At 69.1% G+C, this 21,837-nt stretch overlaps 2 protein-coding genes across 2 annotated transcripts in view; both read left to right on the forward strand.

Annotated features, from left to right (window-relative positions):
- PEPD (peptidase D) overlaps window positions 1-21,498 on the forward strand; it is a 110,854-nt gene extending 89,356 nt beyond the window's left edge. Inside the window, exons 12-15 of the mRNA XM_041746015.1 lie at window positions 10,564-10,712; window positions 17,740-17,924; window positions 20,179-20,370; window positions 20,956-21,498. Of these exons, the coding sequence (XP_041601949.1) occupies window positions 10,564-10,712; window positions 17,740-17,924; window positions 20,179-20,370; window positions 20,956-21,093 (664 nt within the window). The 3' untranslated portion in view covers window positions 21,094-21,498. The remainder of the gene's footprint in view (window positions 1-10,563; window positions 10,713-17,739; window positions 17,925-20,178; window positions 20,371-20,955) is intronic.
- LOC121485529 (basic proline-rich protein-like) lies at window positions 6,628-10,557 on the forward strand. The gene is made up of 2 exons (XM_041746016.1): window positions 6,628-7,023; window positions 7,063-10,557. The coding sequence occupies exon 2, from the start codon at window positions 9,188-9,190 to the stop codon at window positions 10,145-10,147; it is 960 nt and encodes a 319-aa protein (XP_041601950.1). The 5' UTR covers window positions 6,628-7,023; window positions 7,063-9,187; the 3' UTR covers window positions 10,148-10,557.
- Window positions 21,499-21,837: the final 339 nt, after the last annotated feature.

Consider the following 21,837-nt stretch of genomic DNA (forward strand, 5'->3'; position numbering starts at 1 on the left):
CCTGAGAGGCCTGAGCACTATGGGGCCCTCAGGTCTGCTCTGGGCCCAGACTGCCTTGCCAGGGCCGCCCACCTGCATGACGTCTGGTCTCCAAGGCCAGGGAAGCACAGAGAGAGGGGGTGGGGGTGGAGAGAGGGGGTGGCCCCTGTGCCGGGGAGGCTGAGGCCCAGCCTCAGAGGGAGCATGAGCCGACCCCCAGATCCTGCCCCACACTCACTGCACTCACACCTCTGGGTACCAGGAGGGCGGGCACCAAGTCTGGAGCAGGGAAGACCCCTGGGGAGCCTCCAATCCTCTGCGTCCTGCCAGCCTCAGCCACCCATAAATGGCCATTAGTTCAGGAGGTCATAGGGGGTGCTTGACCTTCAAGACTGTTTGCTGGGCTTTTCTGAGCACAACTTTAAGGTGCTCAGAGCACCTCATGGGGCCCCAACTCAGCAGGTGCACACAGGATCTGCAGCCCCCAACCCTCCGACGGACTGTCCCCTGTTGGCAGAACTGCACAGCCTACTCATGACCCCGGGGTGCAGGGCTCACCCTGGGCATACGCCGCACCTCTCTGGGCAGCTGCTGGTCAGACCCAGACCAGCTCTCTCTTTGGCTCACGGACACTGGGCACTCCCTGCTTCTCTCCACCATCGGGCAGGGCCAGCCCCGGCTGCCACGGGGCCAGTGAGGGCCACCCAGAGGCCTCAGGCCCACCCAGGCCTGCCCGTCTTGGCCTTCAGACACCTTACCATGGTCATCAACACACAGGCAGGGTGGGGGTCACCCGCTGTCCCGCCCGGTTCTTTGGTGCCTGCATCTCCTGGTTGCCGGGGCACCTGCCAGCCTGCTTCCTCTCGGGTGGTGGGTGTGTCACCCTGCTAGGCTCAGTTCCCGAGCAAGAGTTCTGGATAATGCCTGGCCAGCGGTCAGAGCCCCGCCGCCTGTGCATGGAGCCCGGCCCTACGGCAGTGAGGAGGGGAGCCCGCAAACAGAGGCCCTGGCCCCCGTCCACTGGGAGGCATGAGCCGAGTTCTGAGCTGTCACTGCTAGGTGTTTTCAGAAATCTACCCAGTCCCAGGGGGTCCCTGCCACGAGGCACGGCAGGCTCTGCGACTGGCTGCAGGCTCGCCCCTCAGCCGGGGTCAGTAGCTGGACAGGGTGTCTGGCTCGGGCTGCTGTCGGCCAGAGCCTGGCTCAAACTTCTGGGAGGAAACAGCCACTCAGTCCCCTCTTGAAGCCTCAGTCTACTTTTCTGTTGGTGGAGATAGTCCTCTCCTCCGAGAGGAGCTGCACGGAGGGGCAGGAGAAACGTGTCAGAAACGCAGGCTCGGAGCTAATATGCCCTTCCCTGGGGGCCTGGACCAGCAGAGTGGGGCCCGGAGCATACAGGGGAGGACACCCAAAGTGGCTGCAACCTCCCAGAGTGTCTCATAGTGGCCGAGGGGGTACACCTGGCACCAGGGAGATCTCTTCAGGTAGATTGTCTCACCCTGCCTCCCCCCACTGTGCCCCCAGGTAGGCGGTGGGTGGGGGGGTCCAGGTGCAGAGCCAGAGGGATTTAGAGAGTGGGGAGTGGCTGCCTCAGACTTGGCTCAGCTGGAGACTAAGGAAAGAGAGGGGTGGGCTCTGCCCTCAGCCGAGCCACGCTGGCCCCAAAGAGAGACCGACCACCTGGTGTCTCCGGGACTTTCGCCTCCTGAAACCTTTGCGAGTGCCCTTTTGCAGCCCGTCCTGCCTGCAGGGCCAGGAGGTGGGAATCCAGTCCCGGGGCAGAAGCAGAGACCGGGCCACAGGAGCAGACGTTAGCTGTCCCGAGGCCAGCTCTGGGCTCCTGGAGGGCCCCGCGGCAGTGCCGTGTGGCCATGGGGTGTTCTGCTCTTGAGCTTGGCAGGCCCCGGAGACGGCTGCGTCTCCACTCTCCTCCTCTGCCCCCAGTACGGTGCTCGCCCCGTGACAGGCTGGTCGCAGCTGTGTTCCTGGGGTGGCCGCTGCTGGGGTGGGGCTCGGCTGACCAGGGCGCGACATGTATCAGGTCTCCCCGTGGCGCAGGTGTGACCCGGCCCCCCTCCTCGCCCCCAGGTGTGCGCGGCACCTGCGTCTCCTGCATCTCCTGCATCTCCTGCTTGCAGCTGAGACAGGAGCGATCCAGAAGTCCCGTGGATGTTAATGCCAAGTCCAAATTGGTGATTTTATTTTTCTGGTGCTAACTTTGAAATGTAGCCAGTAGAATAATTATGAGTTTATTATAGTCAATTTATTATGCAGCATTTAGAGCAACATGTTTTGTTGATTACTGCCATTGCCAGACTGCTGGCGGCGTTTAGAATCCGTCGTTTTATTGAAATTGATCCGCCGCGCGCCTACTGTGTTCGGTAAATAATAAATCACTCTGTTACCCCAACATAAAAGCCACGATGCTTCATCATAAGGTACGAAACCAAAACAGGAGCACAGCGCAGGGCTTTCCCTGGAGCCGAGTGCCTCCCAGGTGCCCTCCTGCTGCTACGTTCTGGGTGTCCGTCCCTTGAAGTCAGGTGAAGATGCCCCAGAGATAGTTGGACCTTCAGGAGGGGGCTGTCTGGGGCCCCCACAGAGCCTGAGGCAGATCGCTCTGGAGCGCTGAGGCCCATTCTGTGTTTTCGGGCCCCGCGCTGTCCCCCAGGTGAGTGCCAGGTGCGGTGTGAGGCTGGCCAGCAACCCCCCACCTGGGCCTCTGTCCCTCCACCACCAGCCCCTGCCCGGGAGCGAGGCCACAGCTGCTGTGGCGTCAGTCGCTGCCCCGTGATCGGAGGCTTGTAAGTCTGCACGCTGGTCTCCCTCCGTGTGAGCCTCGTCACCTGGAGCCTCGTCACCCGCTCTGGGGCCGCTGCTCATTTCCCTCTGCGCGATGCTGCCCCACCTGCTCCGCGTGACCCACGGATGGGGAAGCAGACTTTGATGTGGCTTCCGATCCTGCGGGCCCCGCACCCAGCGCCCTCAGAGCCACGAGGCCTCTCGTCGGGCCTGCTGGGGCTTTGCCCTTGGCCCTCAGAGCCTTTCACGAGTTCTCCAGGGGCCCACCCCCCGGTCACTGCCCTAGAGGAGCCAGTAGTTGCTTTTGGGGGGTGTTTAAGGCAAATGCAGACCTTGTAGAACAGTGGCAAGAGGGTGGTACACTCGCTAATTCACGCCCTTCGCGTGCTCACACCGAGGATGCGGTACTGTGCTGGACATCCTCTCTGGCGGGAGCCCAGGAGCCCCTCCCCACCAGGCCAGCCCCAGCCAGGTGCGTGTGAGCACAGCTGTCGTAAAGACAGATGTGGCTCCCGCGTACTGCCCTGGCTTCCCAGAGCCAGCCTGGACTCCGGAAACCAGAGTCCCCAAGGTGGGTGGAAGTGCCGGGGGCTGGTGCGCCACCCACGGGCCAGCAGGGAGCCCCACCCACGGGCCAGCAGGGAGCCCCACCCACGGGCCAGCAGCGAGCCCCACCCACGGGCCAGCAGGGAGCCCCACCCACGGGCCAGCAGGGAGCCCCACCCACGGGCCAGCAGGGAGCCCCACCCACGGGCCAGCAGGGAGCCCCACCCACGGGCCAGCAGGGAGCCCCACCCACGGGCCAGCAGGGAGCCCCACCCACGGGCCAGCAGGGAGCCCCACCCACGGGCCAGCAGGGAGCCCCACCCACGGGCCAGCAGGGAGCCCCACCCACGGGCCAGCAGGGAGCCCCACCCACGGGCCAGCAGGGAGCCCCACCCACGGGCCAGCAGGGAGCCCCACCCACGGGCCAGCAGGGAGCCCCACCCACGGGCCAGCAGGGAGCCCCACCCACGGGCCAGCAGGGAGCCCCACCCACGGGCCAGCAGGGAGCCCCACCCACGGGCCAGCAGGGAGCCCCACCCACGGGCCAGCAGGGAGCCCCACCCACGGGCCAGCAGGGAGCCCCACCCACGGGCCAGCAGGGAGCCCCACCCACGGGCCAGCAGGGAGCCCCACCCACGGGCCAGCAGGGAGCCCCACCCACGGGCCAGCAGGGAGCCCCACCCACGGGCCAGCAGGGAGCCCCACCCACGGGCCAGCAGGGAGCCCCACCCACGGGCCAGCAGGGAGCCCCACCCACGGGCCAGCAGGGAGCCCCACCCACGGGCCAGCAGGGAGCCCCACCCACGGGCCAGCAGGGAGCCCCACCCACGGGCCAGCAGGGAGCCCCACCCACGGGCCAGCAGGGAGCCCCACCCACGGGCCAGCAGGGAGCCCCACCCACGGGCCAGCAGGGAGCCCCACCCACGGGCCAGCAGGGAGCCCCACCCACGGGCCAGCAGGGAGCCCCACCCACGGGCCAGCAGGGAGCCCCACCCACGGGCCAGCAGGGAGCCCCACCCACGGGCCAGCAGGGAGCCCCACCCACGGGCCAGCAGGGAGCCCCACCCACGGGCCAGCAGGGAGCCCCACCCACGGGCCAGCAGGGAGCCCCACCCACGGGCCAGCAGGGAGCCCCACCCACGGGCCAGCAGGGAGCCCCACCCACGGGCCAGCAGGGAGCCCCACCCACGGGCCAGCAGGGAGCCCCACCCACGGGCCAGCAGGGAGCCCCACCCACGGGCCAGCAGGGAGCCCCACCCACGGGCCAGCAGGGAGCCCCACCCACGGGCCAGCAGGGAGCCCCACCCACGGGCCAGCAGGGAGCCCCACCCACGGGCCAGCAGGGAGCCCCACCCACGGGCCAGCAGGGAGCCCCACCCACGGGCCAGCAGGGAGCCCCACCCACGGGCCAGCAGGGAGCCCCACCCACGGGCCAGCAGGGAGCCCCACCCACGGGCCAGCAGGGAGCCCCACCCACGGGCCAGCAGGGAGCCCCACCCACGGGCCAGCAGGGAGCCCCACCCACGGGCCAGCAGGGAGCCCCACCCACGGGCCAGCAGGGAGCCCCACCCACGGGCCAGCAGCGAGCGCCACCGTCTGCCTTCAAATCCACGGGAAGGCAGTGCCCCGGACCCGGGCCCTCCTTGTGCTAGACGCACGGGGCTGGGGCTGGCCTTCGCGGCCCTCTGGCCTGCCCTGTGCCCCTCGGCAGGATCGCCCCAGGGGCAGAGGCGGGAGGGGTCCAGGCTGTGGGAACCCAACCGTGGGTTCGGATTTGGAAAGCAACTTGGACACCCCTTCTCCGCTCCTGCTCCTCTGGCTTCCACCATCTGATCAAGGAGCAGGGAGAAGGTTCCTGAGGTCGGACGCCGTGTTCCTCCTCAGAACCTTCTAGGGCACCTGTCTAAGGACGCCCGCGCCTGGGTGGCCTCGCTGCAGGCAGGATGTGGCCCGTGGGTGGCGAGCCGGACATCCCAGCGCTGGCCAGAAGAGGGCAGCGTTGTCTCAGGATGTGTGGGCGGGCCTCCTCCCTGCCTGGGGGGGCTCTCCGGGTGCCCCTGGGGCGTGGGAAGGGGCGGGGGGGGGGGGGTGCCTGTCCCAGCCTGGTCCCCCCTGCTGTCAGGGCACGGGGCGGGGCCCCTGTTTCTCCCTGTCCCGATCACTGCCCTGCCGACCAGCAGACGTGAGGACACAGCTCACAATGACCAAAGCCCCACTTCTCTTTGCCCGGAGAAATAAGGGTTTTCCTCCCAGGGGCCAGCAGGGAGCCCCACCCACGGGCCAGCAGGGAGCCCCACCCACGGGCCAGCAGGGAGCCCCACCCACGGGCCAGCAGGGAGCCCCACCCACGGGCCAGCAGGGAGCCCCACCCACGGGCCAGCAGGGAGCCCCACCCACGGGCCAGCAGGGAGCCCCACCCACGGGCCAGCAGGGAGCCCCACCCACGGGCCAGCAGGGAGCCCCACCCACGGGCCAGCAGGGAGCCCCACCCACGGGCCAGCAGGGAGCCCCACCCACGGGCCAGCAGGGAGCCCCACCCACGGGCCAGCAGGGAGCCCCACCCACGGGCCAGCAGGGAGCCCCACCCACGGGCCAGCAGGGAGCCCCACCCACGGGCCAGCAGGGAGCCCCACCCACGGGCCAGCAGGGAGCCCCACCCACGGGCCAGCAGGGAGCCCCACCCACGGGCCAGCAGGGAGCCCCACCCACGGGCCAGCAGGGAGCCCCACCCACGGGCCAGCAGGGAGCCCCACCCACGGGCCAGCAGGGAGCCCCACCCACGGGCCAGCAGGGAGCCCCACCCACGGGCCAGCAGGGAGCCCCACCCACGGGCCAGCAGGGAGCCCCACCCACGGGCCAGCAGGGAGCCCCACCCACGGGCCAGCAGGGAGCCCCACCCACGGGCCAGCAGGGAGCCCCACCCACGGGCCAGCAGGGAGCCCCACCCACGGGCCAGCAGGGAGCCCCACCCACGGGCCAGCAGGGAGCCCCACCCACGGGCCAGCAGGGAGCCCCACCCACGGGCCAGCAGGGAGCCCCACCCACGGGCCAGCAGGGAGCCCCACCCACGGGCCAGCAGGGAGCCCCACCCACGGGCCAGCAGGGAGCCCCACCCACGGGCCAGCAGGGAGCCCCACCCACGGGCCAGCAGGGAGCCCCACCCACGGGCCAGCAGGGAGCCCCACCCACGGGCCAGCAGGGAGCCCCACCCACGGGCCAGCAGGGAGCCCCACCCACGGGCCAGCAGGGAGCCCCACCCACGGTCTGGAAAGCACTGGTCCAGACAGCCTGGGTGCTCCCAGACATCACGGGACAGACGCTGCCTACCAAAAAAGTGAAATGAAGCACGTGCTGTGCTCATGACGCCGACTCAGGCCCTCCCCGGCGGGGGCCACTGCGCTGACGCCAGCGCTGTCCACTGTGCCTGGTGGCAGTGGCCGCTTGGGTGGACAGTCACTGGGTCCCACCCACACGCTGGGCCACATGCCCTCTAGTGCCCTTGCTGGGGACGTGGCCCCGCAGCGGTGCCCTGCGTCTCCCCACGCCATCTGTAGAGTGGCAACAGCAGTTCTTCCTAGATACGCAGGACGCCCCTGGCCCGCGTCTGTTCCTGTGACCGTGTACGCCAGGGTCTCTGGGGCCCGGTCGCCGCAGGAGCAGCCCGTGGCCGGGGTGGGGAGCAGGGAGGCCTAGAAGGTAGAGGGAGAGGTCTGCTCCAAGCGGGAGGCCTAGAAGGTAGAGGGAGAGGTCTGCTCCAAGCGTCAGCCTGCGGCCTCCAGGTGATGACCTTCGCCCCGCGGGTCGCCTCGGGGGGCTTGGCACTGCACGGGCGGGGGGCAGGCCACGGGCCTCCTCTGAGGGGCTGCCCGCTGCAGTACATGAGCGGGAAGGCCAGTGGCACGTCTTCCCCTCTCGTGCTGAGGTCTGGAGGGAAGCAGGAGTTTTCCTGCTTCTCAGAAATCCCCTGGCCTCGTCGGGAGCGCTGGGCCGGGCACACAGTGAGGTGTGCGGTGCCGCCGCCGCGCCCAGGCCTGTGTGCCCAGGCTTGGGTGAGAGGTGGCCTGGGGCCAGGCCGACGCTCGGGGCGTTGGTGGCAGGCTGGACGCCGGGCGCAGGGAGCCCAGTACACACACCGCAGCGTTTCCCCAGAATGCTCCCCAGGCCTCGGTCCCCGGCCCAACCATCTCGGAGGCCGTCGTCTGCCCGAGGGCCGGCCGGTCCCCGCCGTGGGGCCCGGGGAGCAGAGGGGGCTCGGGGGGCGCCCGGCTGAGCCAGCGGTGGCGGGTAGCCTGGGCACGAAGCTGCCCGGGAGGAGCCAAAGGCAGACACCCTCTCGTCCCGGCCAGAAATAGAACCAGATATACATGTGTGAGCGAAGAGACGCCAGCGTATTGCTTGGAGATGTGGGACTTCTCCCCAGATGTCTTAGATTATGACATGCATTTGCTGGGCCAAGGATGGTAGCGGCCTGGTGGGTGTCCCCAGGCCGCCGGGGAGGAGGAGGATCCCGAGCGCTCGGCGGAGCCAGAAACTGTGACCACGCTCCCCACTGTCGCTCTGCGCTCAGAGGACGGCTGGAGGGGACACGGAGGACCTGGAGGGAGATGATTTATGGAGGCGGCTTTCGTCCCCGGATCCCGGAGCGGCTTGAATCTGAATGACTTATGTGTGTAGGAACTCTGAGGGGGATTTTTTTTTTTTTAAAGCAGAGAAAGATAAGGAACTGAGAACACGAAAATAGACTCCAGCCCCGTGCCCGGGCGGCGCTGGGCAGGATGGAGCCGGCCGCCGGGGGTCCACTTCCTTCTGCAGCGAGCCGACGATTCTCACACAAAAAGCGCAAGCGAAGTCTTCTAGAATCCGCACGGGAACGCCAGGCGGGCCGAGGAGCTCCCGGCACGTCCACCCGGCGTCCTGGCTGTGCTCCTGAGGACACGGGACTCCTGAGCAAGTTCAGGAGTCGTCTGCCCCGGAGGAGCGGCTTGCTGTCGCCGCTCTAGGTGACTCCGGCCCCCAGCGTGCTCTTGCGGGCTCCCTCGTTTCTGACATTGTCCAATTTCTGTTTTCCTTTTGAGATGGGCCCGGTCCTGCGGAGCTGTTGGCCCCCAGGAGCCTGTGTTGCCCGAGCCCCCGGCTCCGTCCTTTCTGCGCAGGCCGTTCTTGGACGTTGTGAATCAACAAACCACAAACCATTTTCCTTTGTTGTCTCTGAGGGGCCCCAGTGAGAACGCTCCGCTCCCAGGGTGAAACTGGGCCACGGCCCCACACAGACCCGCTCCCCGGGAGGGCACAAGGGGCAGCGTCCCTGCGTCTTAAAAGTAGAAGCGCGGAGGCCCCGGGGCCCGGGACTGGAGCCAGGACAGGAGGGCCCGTCGCTGGGCTCTGAGCTGCTGCGCCAGCGTTCAGAACCTCGCTTTCCCCGCAGGTGAGGGCCGAGATGTGTCCCGCCCTCCCGGCCAGCTCCGGGGGGCCCCGCGTGCCCCCGCAAGCAGCTGTTGGCCCAAACCCCCTGTTGCATCTGGGGCCTCCTGGGGCGCAGCTGCCTGGGCACGTCTGCTCAAGGCCTCTCTGTCTTGTGTCGGGTCACTTCCCGGGAGGCCCAGGTGCTGCCCCCCCCAGCAGGGTCCCCTACAGTCTGTGACTTTGACCCGGCCTGGAGCTCTGCGCCGTCCTGCTTGGGGCTCTCCCCCCACCCCCCTGAGAATCACCTGAGGTGTTATCTGGTGCTTTTTGCACTGTTGACACTGTTTATGGTGTTTTGCAATCGGAAAAAGACAGGAGATTTAAAGTGCTCGGCTGGGGACTTTGGATTCCAGCAAAGCATCCGGGTATCCTGAGCATTTGGGTTTTTGCCTCCAAAATGCTGTTTCTTTGGAGTAGCTGGTGCTGTCAGGCCACAGGGCCCAGCTCCCGCCCTCCCCCCAGCAGGGCAGGGACCCCCTGCTCTGTTGTCGCTGAGGGTCGGGGCCCCAAGGTAGACGTGCCGGCAGCCCCTGCCATGCCTGTTGAGCGGCTGTGCCCACGAGGACTGCCTCGGGTCTGCAGGGACGCCCTGGGGGAAGGCCCAGCTCTGCCCTGCGGCTCAGATTTGCCAGGACTCACGCCCTGCAGACCGGACCCCCCCCCCCCCCCCCCGGAGGAAGCCAGCCCCGCCCGTCGGCTCCACCCGACTCGGGGCACCCAGAATCCTGGGCCCGGGGCTAGACCGACGGCCTCCGTTGGTTTTGTCTCCACCCGGGTCCTGGCTTGGCCGACCAAGGGCCGGGTGCTGGTGGGGCCCCTCTGTAAGCCTGCTGAGGTGCCGGGGTGGGACGGGATGGGGGGTGCTCAGTCTGTGGGCCCCACTGCTCCCGGCCGGGGAGTGCGGGGGCCCAACAGTCACACCGCGTCACATTCCACCACAGAGGGTGCAGGGTGGGTGCTTCCTGTGCTTGACCAGTGGGGACCCCGAGGCCGCGGAGGCATGGGAGAGGCCCACGTGGCTCCCTCCTCGCCCTGCCCCCGGGCCCTGCCACGGGGTGTCCGTCCTCCTGAGCCCCCAGCCTGCCCGAGTGTTCAGCACCGCCCCCCCCCGCCCCCGCTGGCTCTCAGAGCCCAGCTCGGGCCCTGTAGCCCCCCTTCCACCCCCTCTGCCCCTGCCTGCTGGGCCGCCCTGTCCTTCCCTCAGGCCCCGGCGGAGCACATCCGTCCATCCCAGCGGGGAGAGCCACACTTCCCTCTGGGCAGGGGTGCGGGGGTGGGGGGGAGTGGCGCTGGAACAGAGCCACCCGCTGGGTCTCACTCAGACACCCGGCCCGGGAGAGCTGGGTGTGTAGCTTAGCCCACCTCGTGCGTCCGTGGGGGCCTCCATCCCAAGCCCCCCCACCCCGGCTGCCACGAGCAGCGCCGGGCAGGGGAGCCCTGGGTGCCTGTGGGAGCGCTTGCGTGGAGGTGGCGAGGCAGGGCCTGGGCACGTCTCCGCCCCTCTCTCCCTGTCAAGGCGAGGCCCACAGCCGGGCATCCAGAGGCCTCGGGGCCGGGGGCGTGTGTGCAGGATGGGCCCTGCTCCCTCCAGGCTGCCAGCTCTGGGGTCAGAGGGTGGGAGGCCCCGTACTGCTGCCTGCGCTGGTGACCTGGATGGCTCGGGCCCGGCACCCGGACGCCCCCAGGGCCCAGCAGGCTGCCCTGAGTCCTGGGGTGGGGGCGGGGGGAGCAGGGCTGGGGGCATCCCAACCTCACAGACTCCTCTCCCTGCAGCCTGTTCGACATGGGTGGCGAGTATTACTGCTTCTCTTCCGACATCACGTGCTCGTTCCCGGCCAACGGCAAGTTCACCGCAGACCAGAAGGCCATCTATGAGGCGGTGCTGCGGAGCTGCCGTGCTGTCATGAGCGCCATGAAGCCGGGTGAGGACGCTGGTGGCCGTGGGGCGGGTCCTGCGTGCCACAACCTGATTCCGTCCCCCCTCCACACGCTCAACCAGTGTCAGGTCCCCAGGAGCAGCCCCAGGAGAAGGGGCTGACCCCCGGGGAGGGACAGGGCTGGGAACGGGGGAGCTCGGCCCAGAGTCACCCCACATCCCATCTGGCATTCTCCACCGGCAGGAAGCCCTGCTTGCCGTGGCCGCTGGGGTGTCAGCATGTCCCCCGTCCTGTCCCAGAGCAGGGTCCACTCCAGAGGGAGCTTGAGCACCAGACCAACAGCGGCGTTTGGTCGTGCGTGGGGTGCCCTTGTGTTCAGGCCGCGGCTGGCTTTGGTGGGGGCCGGGTGCTCGCGGCGTTCGGGAACGGTGAGCAGCTGCTGCAAGGCCCTCTGGGGGCCTGGCCGCCCCCCACCTCCAAGGCTGGACCCTCGGCTCATTCTGAAACCAGAGGGACCACGGCAGTCAGATCGGCCTCCCTCCACGGAGCCTTTGTTTAGGTAAAAGAAGACCCCCCAGCTGTGAAAGCCCCAGGATGCGGCCCCTGGGGCTGGGGGCTCTGTGTTAGCTGACCAGCCCCAGGGCCACACGGCCAGATGTGGGGATGAGTTGCAGGTGAGGGACGCTCCGCGACTGCCACTCTCTGAGGCACACCGAGCCAGCGGGCCCCCAGCGGAGGCGAGGGAGCTGTGGAGGGGTCCTGGAGGCCCCGGGCCCCAGCCCCGCACCCTCACCTGTCCAGCAGGAACAGGACCCTGGTGGTCCGGCGATTCCCACAATGGGAACTCAGCCCCCAGAGGAGGACGAGACAGGAAAACCTACAGGTGAAGCCCCTGCTGGGGTGACAAGGTGACAGGACTTGCATGGTTTGGTGGCTGCAGAAGGAAACAGCATCTCGAGCTAACACGGAGACCTTCGGGATGCTTGACGCATGGAGACGGAAAAGTGGGAAAAGTGTGGGAAGGGGTGACCAGTCCCTCTTTTGTGTGAAAGAAGGGAGTGTAAAAGCACCTGTGAATCCACGGGGTGCGGTGCAGGAGGGGCGCTGGGGGCTGCGGGGGGAGCGGGGTCTGACCTTTAAACTGCGGGGCAGTCACCAGCCCCCCGAGGGCCACCACCCATCCTGCTCTCTTCACTCCCTCTCTGTACATCAGGTGACAAGGGTTTGCTCGGGGGGTTTGTTTTCTTAAAAGGTTTTTATTTTGTATTTGGGAGACGCAGGGAGTGAGAGAGGCCACAAGCAGAAGGGAGGAGCAGGCTCCCCAGTGAGCAGGGAGCCCAACACGAGGCACAATCCCAGGACCCCGGGAAGGCAGACGCTTACCCACCTGAGCCACCCAGGCGCCCGGGTTTGGTCAGCTTTGGCCACCACCGGCCAGGGGCTGTGGCGCGCGTCCTGCCGTCTGCAGGGGACCCTCCCTCCCCGCACGCCTGCGGGACCCAGGCGCTCTCCCTCTGCCTCTCCGCCCTGTGCTCCCCACCCTGTGCCAGTCTGCCCCTGCCCCCGGCCGGGCAGTCACCTCGCAGGCCGAGCAAGTCATGTCCCCTCTTCCTGGGGTGGACTCTTGGCCTGGGCACGCGCAGCGGGGCAGGTCACCTCCCCGTGGCTGCGAGGAGGCGGCCGGGGCCAGGTCAGCCCCATGTCCCGTCCTAGCGGAAATGCCCCTGGTTTGTGGGTTCCGCTGCTGGGCCAAGACACACACCCGCTGAGACTGCTCGGCTGCTTCCCGCGGTTCCGGGGAAGGGTAAAGGGACACCAGGGGCGCAGCACGATGCCCAGAGGAGCAGCACGGAGGAGCGACCAGAGCAGGCGCAGAACCGGGGTCAGAGCGGGGGCGCCCTCCCGTCGTCACCCAGGCAGCCGGGGAAGGGCGGCCGAGCTCAGGGGACTGGCCACGCTGGGGTGGCAGCCGCACGGAGGGGCTTCCCTGGCGTCCGCAGCGGGGCAGGGGTCTCCCCGGCTACCAGGGAGCGTGCAGCCCGAGGGGTCCCGTGATGGAGCCTTGGGGTGAAGCCAGCAGAAGCACCTCGGGGTGTCAGTGGGCCGCTGCCCCGGGCTGTTCTGTGCTGTCCCTCCAGCCACCGCGGAGGCCTGGCCTCCCACCTCCCAGCAGCCCGGCTCCGTCCCCTCTGTGCTCGGCTGCCGCCCTGGCCTCCCCCCGCCAGGCTGTGGGGCCCCACGCTCCTGAGCTCACACCCCCCCAGGGCCCCACGCAGGTGGTGGGTGGCACACGCTCGGGGCCCCGCGGCTCTTGGGCCTCCAAGCCATCGAGTCTGCGCAAACAGCCCCACCGTCGCTCCTTGCTCCCGTGCAGCTGTGTGCAGCGGCCCCCTGCTCCTGGCTCTGCTGCGTCAGGGTCCTGGCCCCTGGGGGGAGCAGCCATTGAGGTGGGAAGCCGACTCGAGAAGCAGACTGCCCCAGAGCAGGCCGGGCAGCAGGAGAAGGGCCTCGGGAGCTGGGCCCGCACGGCCTGCACGTGTCCCCTGTGGCCTGTGTTGGGGTGCCCCTGCCAGCTCTGCCTCCCTGCCAGGCAGAGAGGGGCAGGGAGGAGCAGGGAGGGCAGGGGCTGGAGTAGGGGCAAGGGCTGGGGCAGGGAGGGCAGGGGCTGGAGTAGGGGCAAGGACTAGGGTGGGAGCTGGGGCAGGAGTAGGGGCAGGGAGGGCAGGGGCTGGAGCAGGGGCAAGAGCAGGGGCAGGGAGGGGTAGGGGCTGGGGCAGGGAGGGGTTGGGGCAGGCCTCCCCTTGGAGTAGGCGAGGGGTGCGAGAGTGTGGCACATGGGGGGCCGGGACCCCGCGCCGCGCAGCCTCCAGGCTTCCTCGGTGGCAGGAGCCAGGGCGGGGAGGGCTGCGCTGCGGCCCCGTGTGGCCCCTCTGTCCTGAGCGCCACGTTCCCACCCTCCCTGGCCGCCTTGACTCCCTCCTGCTGTTTGCGGGCGGGAGGGGTGGGGGTGTTGCGTGCACAGGCTCCGGGACGCCCGCTCCACTCAGCACGGAGGCGCCTGCAGCCCGGGGCGCACGCTGCCCCCTGCCCTTCCGCGGGGTGAATGGGTCCCCGGAGGTCCTGGCAGCGGACAACGCTGTGGGGGGGCGGGGCTGCAGGCCGTCAGCCCTGCGCCAGCTTGGCCTACCCGACAGCTCCCGCGGCCCACGGGGCCTGTGCCTTCCTCGCGGCACCCCCAGGGCCTGGCGCGCACAGGGTCTCCTGAGGCCCATTGTCTTTGGATGAAGTGAGCTCTTTGTCTGCAAGCGGCTGGGAGGATTCCGCTCCCGGCCTCCTGGCCCAAGGAGGCCCAGCTCGCCCGGCCGCTGGGGCTGCCGCGCTCCGGGCAGGAGGCCTCGGGCTGTGAGGGACGGTGCTGAGGCTCCGAGGGGCCAATCTGGGCCCAGGCCCGCGGGGGGCGGCGGGGGGCCTGAGGGTGCCAGGCGGGCACAGGAGACTGGCCTGTGACCTGGGGGCTGCTCTGGACACGTGCTGGGGCCCCGGGCACTCGGGCCAACAGCCAGATAGTGGGGCGCAAACCCAGACGCTCCCCTGGCACGCGGGGGTCTAAGCGCACAGAGGAGCAGGGTCGGGGGTGCCCGGGTCCCGGGCCCGTGAGGTCGCTGCACCGGCCGCAGGGGAGCCTCGGGAGGCATCTGCTGGTCAGGCTGGAGCGGAGCCCAGGTCCTGCTCTCAGGGCCCGCGGGCCTTGGCGGGCCCCGGCGGCGCAGCGTGCTGTCGTCTGGTGCGAAGAGCGCCGAGCGCACAGGGAGGGCTTCCCGGAGGAAGCCTTAGCAGAGGCCCTCAGGAAGGATGGCAGCGAGCGCAGGGGGGGGGCGGGGGGGGCCTTGAAGAGGTGGTCCCGGCAGCCCAGGGCCTCGGGCCCAGGGGCAGAGGAGAGGAGGCAGGAGAGGGAGGCCAGGCTGCTCTCGGGGGGCTGTCCTCTGACCCCTGCTGCGGAGAGAGAGGCCTGGCATCCCAGCCTCGTGCGGGATGCGGGGGGCCGGGGCCTCGCAGGGAAGCGGCGGGAGTCCAGGAGAGGCCCCGGAGAACGGGCCCAGCTCTGCGGCCTGCTGGAGGTGGGAGGGCGGCAGCCCTGCCGGCCGGTCTGCGCCTGGTCCCCGACGTGTGCCCCGGATGCACCCGCCCCGAGGTGCCGGCAGGCCGCTGAGGTTGGGGGGCACCCGGGCTCCGGCCTGGCCCACGGGAGCCCCCCGGTCCGCCTCCGCGCCCCGGGACAGCAACCTTCACACGCTTCGGGGCCCCTGCCCTGGCCCAGGGTGTCGTAACCACCATCCGGGCCAGACGCTGGGGCCAAGTTGCTGGAGGTTGAATCACTGTCACAACCCCAACCACACACAGGCAGCCGCGCGCTGCCAGCCACGGGAGCGTGTGCAGGGCCGGCCCCGCGGAGCGCAGGCGAGGAGGACTGGAGGCGCCGTGGGGACCGCCCGGGCCCTCGCGTCCGGCCCCAGGAGGACGGCGGAGGAGCCGAGTTGCCGGCACGAGCATGATTTATACCTGATTCCCCGCAGCGCGAGGCCGCAGCCCGCTTGGAAGCCGGCCGGGCCTGACGTCAGGCTGCTCCCCGGGCCCCCTCGGCCACGCAGAGCGCCCTCCTCCGCCCCGGGGGTGCGCGGAGGCCCAGGGCCCCGGGGTGGGCGCGGGGGTCAGGGCTGAGCCGCCCAGGCCCGGGGACAGGGTGCGGGGAGTCCCTGCGGGGCCAGCCCCCGGGAGGAGCAGGGACACGGGCTCGGGCTGGAGCACAGCAAACAGCGGGTGTTGAACCGGGGTCTGGCTGGCGAGAGCTTTGGGGGTACTGCCCGGGCCCCCAGTACATGCCAGGCCTCTGCGGCCGGCTCCCTCGGGCACAGGCCTGGTGGACCAAGGCGTGGGGGGCGCAGAGAGGCGGGTGAGCCGCTGAGCTGGGATCCAGCGCCCCGCTCGCCCGTGGGGGGTGTCCGACCATCGGAGGAAAGCCGCTCAGGAGCTGGACTCCGAGGAGGAGGAGGGACGGGAGAGACAGGCCTCGGCCCCTCGGCCTCCCTGCGCCCGGGCCAGACTGGCCATTGCCCTGTGATGGGCCGGGGCAAGGCCCTCGCCACCTGCTCTGGGCCTGGACCCTGCGGATCCAGGAGGCTGGGTCAGCCCAGGGCCCCGACTGGGGCCCCTGCCCTGCTGGGGACGGGGCCCACGTGAGGACCGGTGCCCGGCAAGGCTGTGTCCCACAGGGGCTCTCATCTCCCTCTGCCGTCAGCCACAGAGCTTCAGAGGCTGGAGCCCCCAGACCTGCTGGCCCAACGGTGGCCAGGATGGGGTCTGTGCAGGCCCCCGACAGCCCTGGGTGCCAGGGTGGGGTCCATGCAGGCCCCCCAATGGCCCAGGATGCCAAGGTGGGGTCCATGCAGGCCCCCAATGGCCCAGGACGCCAGGGTGGGATCCATGCATGCCCCCTCATCGCCTGGGACACCAGGGTGGGGTCCATGCAGGCCCCCCCACAGCCCGGGATGCCAGAGTGGGGTCGGTGCAGGGCCCCCCATGACCTAGGATGCCAGGGTGGGGTCCATGCAGCCCTCGGACAGCCCGGGACACCACGGTGGTATCCGTATAGGCCCCTGATGGCCTGGGACACCAGGGTGGGGTCCGTGCAGGCCCCCCCACGACCCAGGACACCAGGGTGGGGTCCGTGCAGGCCCCCCCACGACCCAGGACACCAGGGTGGGGTCCATGCAGGCCCCCCCACGATCTGGGACGCCAAGGTGTGGTCCGTGCAGGCCCCCCATGACCTGGGACACCAGGGTGGGGTCCGTGCAGGCCCCCCCATGACCTGGGACACCAGGGTGGGGTCCGTGCAGGCACCCCCACGACCTGGGACGCCGGGGGGGGGTTCTGTGTAGGTCCCCCCATGACGTGGGATGCCAGGGTGCTCCTCTGCAGCAGCCATCACCAGTCGTGGTGGCTGTGGCGGGCGGGCAGGGTGTCGTGGGGATGCCTCTTGGGAGCCAGGGTTGCCCCCCCGCAGAGGGAGCCACAAGGGCCAGCGCTGGGCAGCCGTCCGGCGGAGCTCTGCTCGGGGGAGCGTGCCCCCACCCGGTCTGCCTGGCCCCAGGGTCCAGGCCCGCCGGCCTCCGCCAGCATGTGGCCTGCCCCAAAGCCAGCCCTGCGGGGCAGGAGCCTCACCGCCCTCCATCCCTGTCCGGTGCTTGGGTGCCCGGTGCGGGGCAGTGGGGCTGAAGGCGGGGACCCCACGGCCCCGTGGGCAGGGCCCGTGTCCCCCAGCAACGGCTGAGGCTCTGTGCGGGTGGCGGCCTGCGAGCCCTGGGCGGGGGCAGACCTTGCTCACCCCGAAACTCCGTGCCTGGGGACCTGCTCTTCGTGGTGACCTTTGCCTCAGAAACACGGGGCAAAGACGAGCTTGATCAGCAGCCTGGGCCTGGACGTCTGGGTCCAGGTCAAGCGCGGCTTAGCGGGCGGGGCCCCGGAACCTGCCAGCCAGGCCATGAGGCCGCGCCAGTGCTCCTTCACCCCGGAAACCTTTGCTCCCCACACTGGCCCCAAGGGTGATTCAGCCCCACTTCGGGGTGTGCAGTGACGCCTGCACCCCACAGCCTGAGGCTCTGAGCGTTGTCTGGGGCCCCCCGAGGCCGCCCCACGTCTGCTGGGGACGGAACACTTTTCTCCTCCTGATGCTTGGGGGACCTTTGTGGGCTCCCCTGGGCCCCGAAGCACACACTGGCGGGGGACAGATGCGCCTGGGCGGGCGCGGAGACCTAGGCTGGGTGCCGGGCCACGGGTGACAGGAGCCTGCCCCCGAGGCCCCACCGCGCGGAGAGGAAGGAGCTCGAGGCTCCAGGTTACAGCGGGGAGAGCCCCCTGGAGAGCCGGCCCCAGCCCAGCACCCTCACCACCCACCTCCGGGGCCTCCCACCTCAGCCGCTGCCAGGGCTTCCCGTGTCCCCCAAACCTTCCCTCGGGGAGCCCCGGCCAGACTGCCGGGCCCCACGGCTCATCGCAGCCTCCTTTGGAGCCACAGGGGTCTGGTGGCCGGACATGCACCGGCTGGCCGACCGCGTCCACCTGGAGGAGCTGGTCCGCATCGGCATCCTGAACGGGAGCATCGACGCCATGGTCCAGGCCCACCTGGGGGCCGTGTTCATGCCTCACGGGCTCGGCCACTTCCTGGGCATCGACGTGCACGACGTGGGAGGCTACCCCGAGGTCAGTGTGGACGCTGGGCTCCCCTCCCTGCACCCCTAGGTTGGTCCTGCTCCCCGGCCGCGGCGGCGGGGGTTCCTAGAGGGCGCCGCCGCCTCTGGTGCCAGACGGCTGTGCTCTGCCTGGGGGAGCACCTGCCCTGCCGGGGGTCAGTGTGCAGGTCCCACAGAGCAGTGGGAACCCCGAAACCGGGTCTTAGTGACGGGGCTGGCCTGGCCACCACCGTGTCCTCCTGGCCCCGCCCCATTCAGGCGGGGACACTGAGGCACTGCCTTAAGGCCACAGCCCCGGGCTGCTCCCTCCTCCCTCCCGCCCCCTCCGTGGCCTCCTCGGAGGCCCTGCAGGCGCCCTTGACAGGGGAGGGAGGCCCCTGTGGGCATTTCCAGACAAGGTTCCCCTCCACATCCTCCCCACGGACTCCTGAAAGGACCACCCAGAGGGTCCTTGAAGCCCGCCTGGGGGAGGCCCTGCCCGGCAGGTGGCCGCAGCCTTTCCGGGCCCGGGTGGGTGGGGGTGAGCCCGGCCCTGCCGCCTGGCCTGGCGCCCAAGGTGCAGGGGGCTGATTATGCAATCGGTGCACGCCCTGGGGCCCACCAGCCAGTTAGCCAAGACTAGGCTTGGCCCGCTGGCTGCAGGGTATTTTGAAAGCACTAAGAATGATTTTTGGGGGGGAAAAAGTTGCTCAAGAGAAGCATTATTATTCAATTATTTTTTTCCTCAAGTGTAAACAGTTAAATTTGGAGAAACAAAATCAGTTTTAATTTCCTAATTTCTATCCATCACATTGTGTGCAGGGAGCCAAGAGCAGGGCCTTCCAGACATTGTTAACTGAGGTTCGTTATTCATTAGTCGCCAGAGCACTTTTTTCCACCAGAGAAAATTGGCAGCAAACTGTTTTATCTTTTCCAGTAAGCAGCCCTTTGTGCTCACAGAGTCTATTCTTTTGACAGATAAACATTGTAGAAAAAATATGGCTTTTCCTATAAAAGTCATTTGTTTTATTTGAGGCCTACAGACACATCTGGGTGTCCTCTGCTCAGAGCCCAGGAGGAGTTGAGGCCCCATCCGGCCCGCTGCGCCGGCGGAAGCCGGGGTGGACCCGGCACGGGCAGGGCCCCCCTCCCGCACCCCGCGGGGGCCCGGCCTCACCCAGCCCCGCCCGGGCGGGTCGTCTTGGTGGGAGACGTCTGGGAGCTGAGGGCCAGTGGGCGGGGGCAGGCGTGCGGTCCTGCCCCCTGCACCCCTCCCTCTCTCCCCTCACCCACACCTCGGGGTGAGGGCCTGAAGCGTCCACTGTCCCCCGGACACACCCAGCGAGCAGCTTGGCATGGCCACAGGGACTCGGGGGGACCAGCAGAGATGACCTTTCCGGTTTTCTGCATCTGCCAGGCACCCGGCTTTCCCCGCCTTGGGGCGGAGGGAAAGGGACAGGCTCCTAGGGGGTGGCAGGGAGGTGAGGGACAGGGACGGGGTGCCCGGGGCGGGCACAGGCCTCACAGGGCAGAAGGGCCTCCCTGTCCCACGCGCGCTCCCTGTGGAGCCGGGGATGCGGCCCCAGCAGGGTCGGGGGCCACACCCCACCCGGGCCTCTGTGCCCGTGCTTCGGTGTCCCCTCCCCTCCCCTCCCGGGTGGCTGTGCCCTGCTGTCCCCGCCCCCGTGGAATCCGGGTCTCAGGCTTCCCTGCGGTGCCCAGCTGTGCAGGCCCGACAGCCTGCGTCCCGTTCCCTCGGGAACCGCTAATTGAAGTCTCGTGTTCGCGGGCCCCAGAGGTGACGGCTCTGGCTCCGCAGCGGGGCTCCCGGGGCCGAGCGCGAACGACAGGCTTGGGGGTGCCCGCGGGGGGACAGGGGTGGGCCCAGACCCCGGGTGCATTTGTGGGGGAGGGTGCCTCCGCGGGGCTGCCTGGGAGCCCCCACCCGCCAGTGCCCCGGGCGCTCCCCCACACGCGCAGCGGGGAGCACCTGCCCCTCCTGGGGGCCCCTCGGAAGGCTGGTCGGGCCGCGGGAGCGCCGAGCTGCCCGAGGACGGGGCACGGGACGTGCAGAGCTTTCTAGGCCTCCGAGCGCGGCCTGCGCAGCCCGGCAGCCGGCCTGGCGTCCCCGGGGCTCCTGCTGGGGGGGTCTGGGGGGTGGCCTTCCCGCAGGGGGGCCCCGAGGGCTCCGGCAGCTCAGGCAGGAGCAGGGGGTGCAGGGCGGGGGGTGCGGGGCAGCGGCGTGCGGGGCGGCGAGGTCCTCCGTGCCCGTCCCCTCCTCGCAGGGCGTGGAGCGCATCGACGAGCCCGGCCTGCGGAGCCTGCGCACGGCGCGACGCCTGGAGCCGCGCATGGTGCTCACGGTGGAGCCGGGCCTTTACTTCATCGACCACCTGCTGGACGAGGCCCTGGCCGACCCGGCCCGCGCCTGCTTCTTCAACCGCGAGGTCCTACAGCGCTTCCGTGGCTTTGGGGGGGTGAGTGCCGGCGGGCCCTGCGTCCCGGCGCCCAGACCCCCGCGCTCGCACACCCGCCCCGCGTGCCACGGATCCCCGGACAGGAGCCCTGCGGGAGGGGCTGGTCCTCACTTCCCCACTTGAGGGGGACCCCCTGCTTTCTTGGGGTCCGTCAGGTGTCTCACTCCACAACTGGGAGATGCAGATTCTACAAGACCCCTGCCCACCCCAGGCCCCCCACCGCTCCCTGTGGAGGAGCCACCTTGGCCGCAGCCTCCCATGGAGGCCTGGAGGCCCAGAGGCCTGCCCCTTCCTGGGGGGGCGGACAGACGGCTCTTAGCCGGGGCTCCTGCCCCGCAGCTGGTCTGCCCCTCTAATCTCGTGCATGAGGCCAGCTCAGGAATAGAGTGGTCGTTCTTTTTTGGATTTATCGTAGAGAGTGAGTGGGGGGGGGGCGGGGGGTGCAGAGGGAGAGCAAAGGCCAGTGGACCCCCCCACTGGGGCTCCGTCCCAGGACCCTGAGACCATGACCTGAGCCGAAACCAACAGACGCTCAACCGAGCGAGCCCCCCGGGCGCCCCACGAGTGTCTGTCGTTCTGACCCAGGTCCGCATCGAGGAGGACGTCGTGGTGACAGACAGTGGCATGGAACTGCTGACCTGTGTGCCCCGCACGGTGGAGGAGATTGAGGCGTGCATGGCAGGCCGCGACAAGGCCTTTACCCCCTTCTCTGGCCCAAAGTAGAGCCAGCTGGGGGTGCCCAGTGGGACAGGGGACCCAGCCCGGCACCTGTCCTCACGACGGGCAGCCTCCTGACGGCCCTCCAGCGGCCAGAGACGGGTGCTCGCAGATCACACGGCCGTGTCCCCGATTGATCACGCTGTTCCTGGGGCGCGTGTGGGGTGGCGGGCTCGCTCTTAACCTTCTGCGGGATCACACCTTAATCTGATACTGATGCTACTTTGCTTGAATGACAAACGGTGGCTTTCAAAAATGCTAATGGAAAATAATTCTGCTCTTTAGCAGCAACTAAAATGCGCCTTGCTGTCATCTGTATCCTTCTGCTCAGGGAAGAAAGATCCATTTCCAGCGTTTTCTCTCAAAAAATCAATACACACAGTAGCATTTGCAATAAAAAGTTTCCAGAAATGGTCCTTGGTGTGCAACTTCCTCTGTTCTTCACCCCCATGCCCCCACCCTGCAGGTGCGCGCAGCTCCCAAGGACCTAGACGTGGCCAGGCGGGTGCTGGAGCCCAGGGGTGGGGCCCCCCACGCGGCACCCAGGCATGTTAGCAGGTGAACCAGCAGAGGAAGAAGCCTGTTCTGAGCAGCTCCGGCCTCAAAGCTACATCTCCGAAGGCCGCGGCATTTCCACGTGGCACGTGGGGGCAGCTGTCGCACACCCGAGGTCCCGTCCGTGCTCTCCTTGTCCTGGGGACAAGCTAGTGGAGCGCGGCCGCCAGAGACCCTGCCACCTGGTGCAGCTGC

This window comes from Vulpes lagopus, chromosome 2 (assembly GCF_018345385.1).
Source record: "Vulpes lagopus strain Blue_001 chromosome 2, ASM1834538v1, whole genome shotgun sequence".
Taxonomy (NCBI): domain Eukaryota; kingdom Metazoa; phylum Chordata; class Mammalia; order Carnivora; family Canidae; genus Vulpes; species Vulpes lagopus.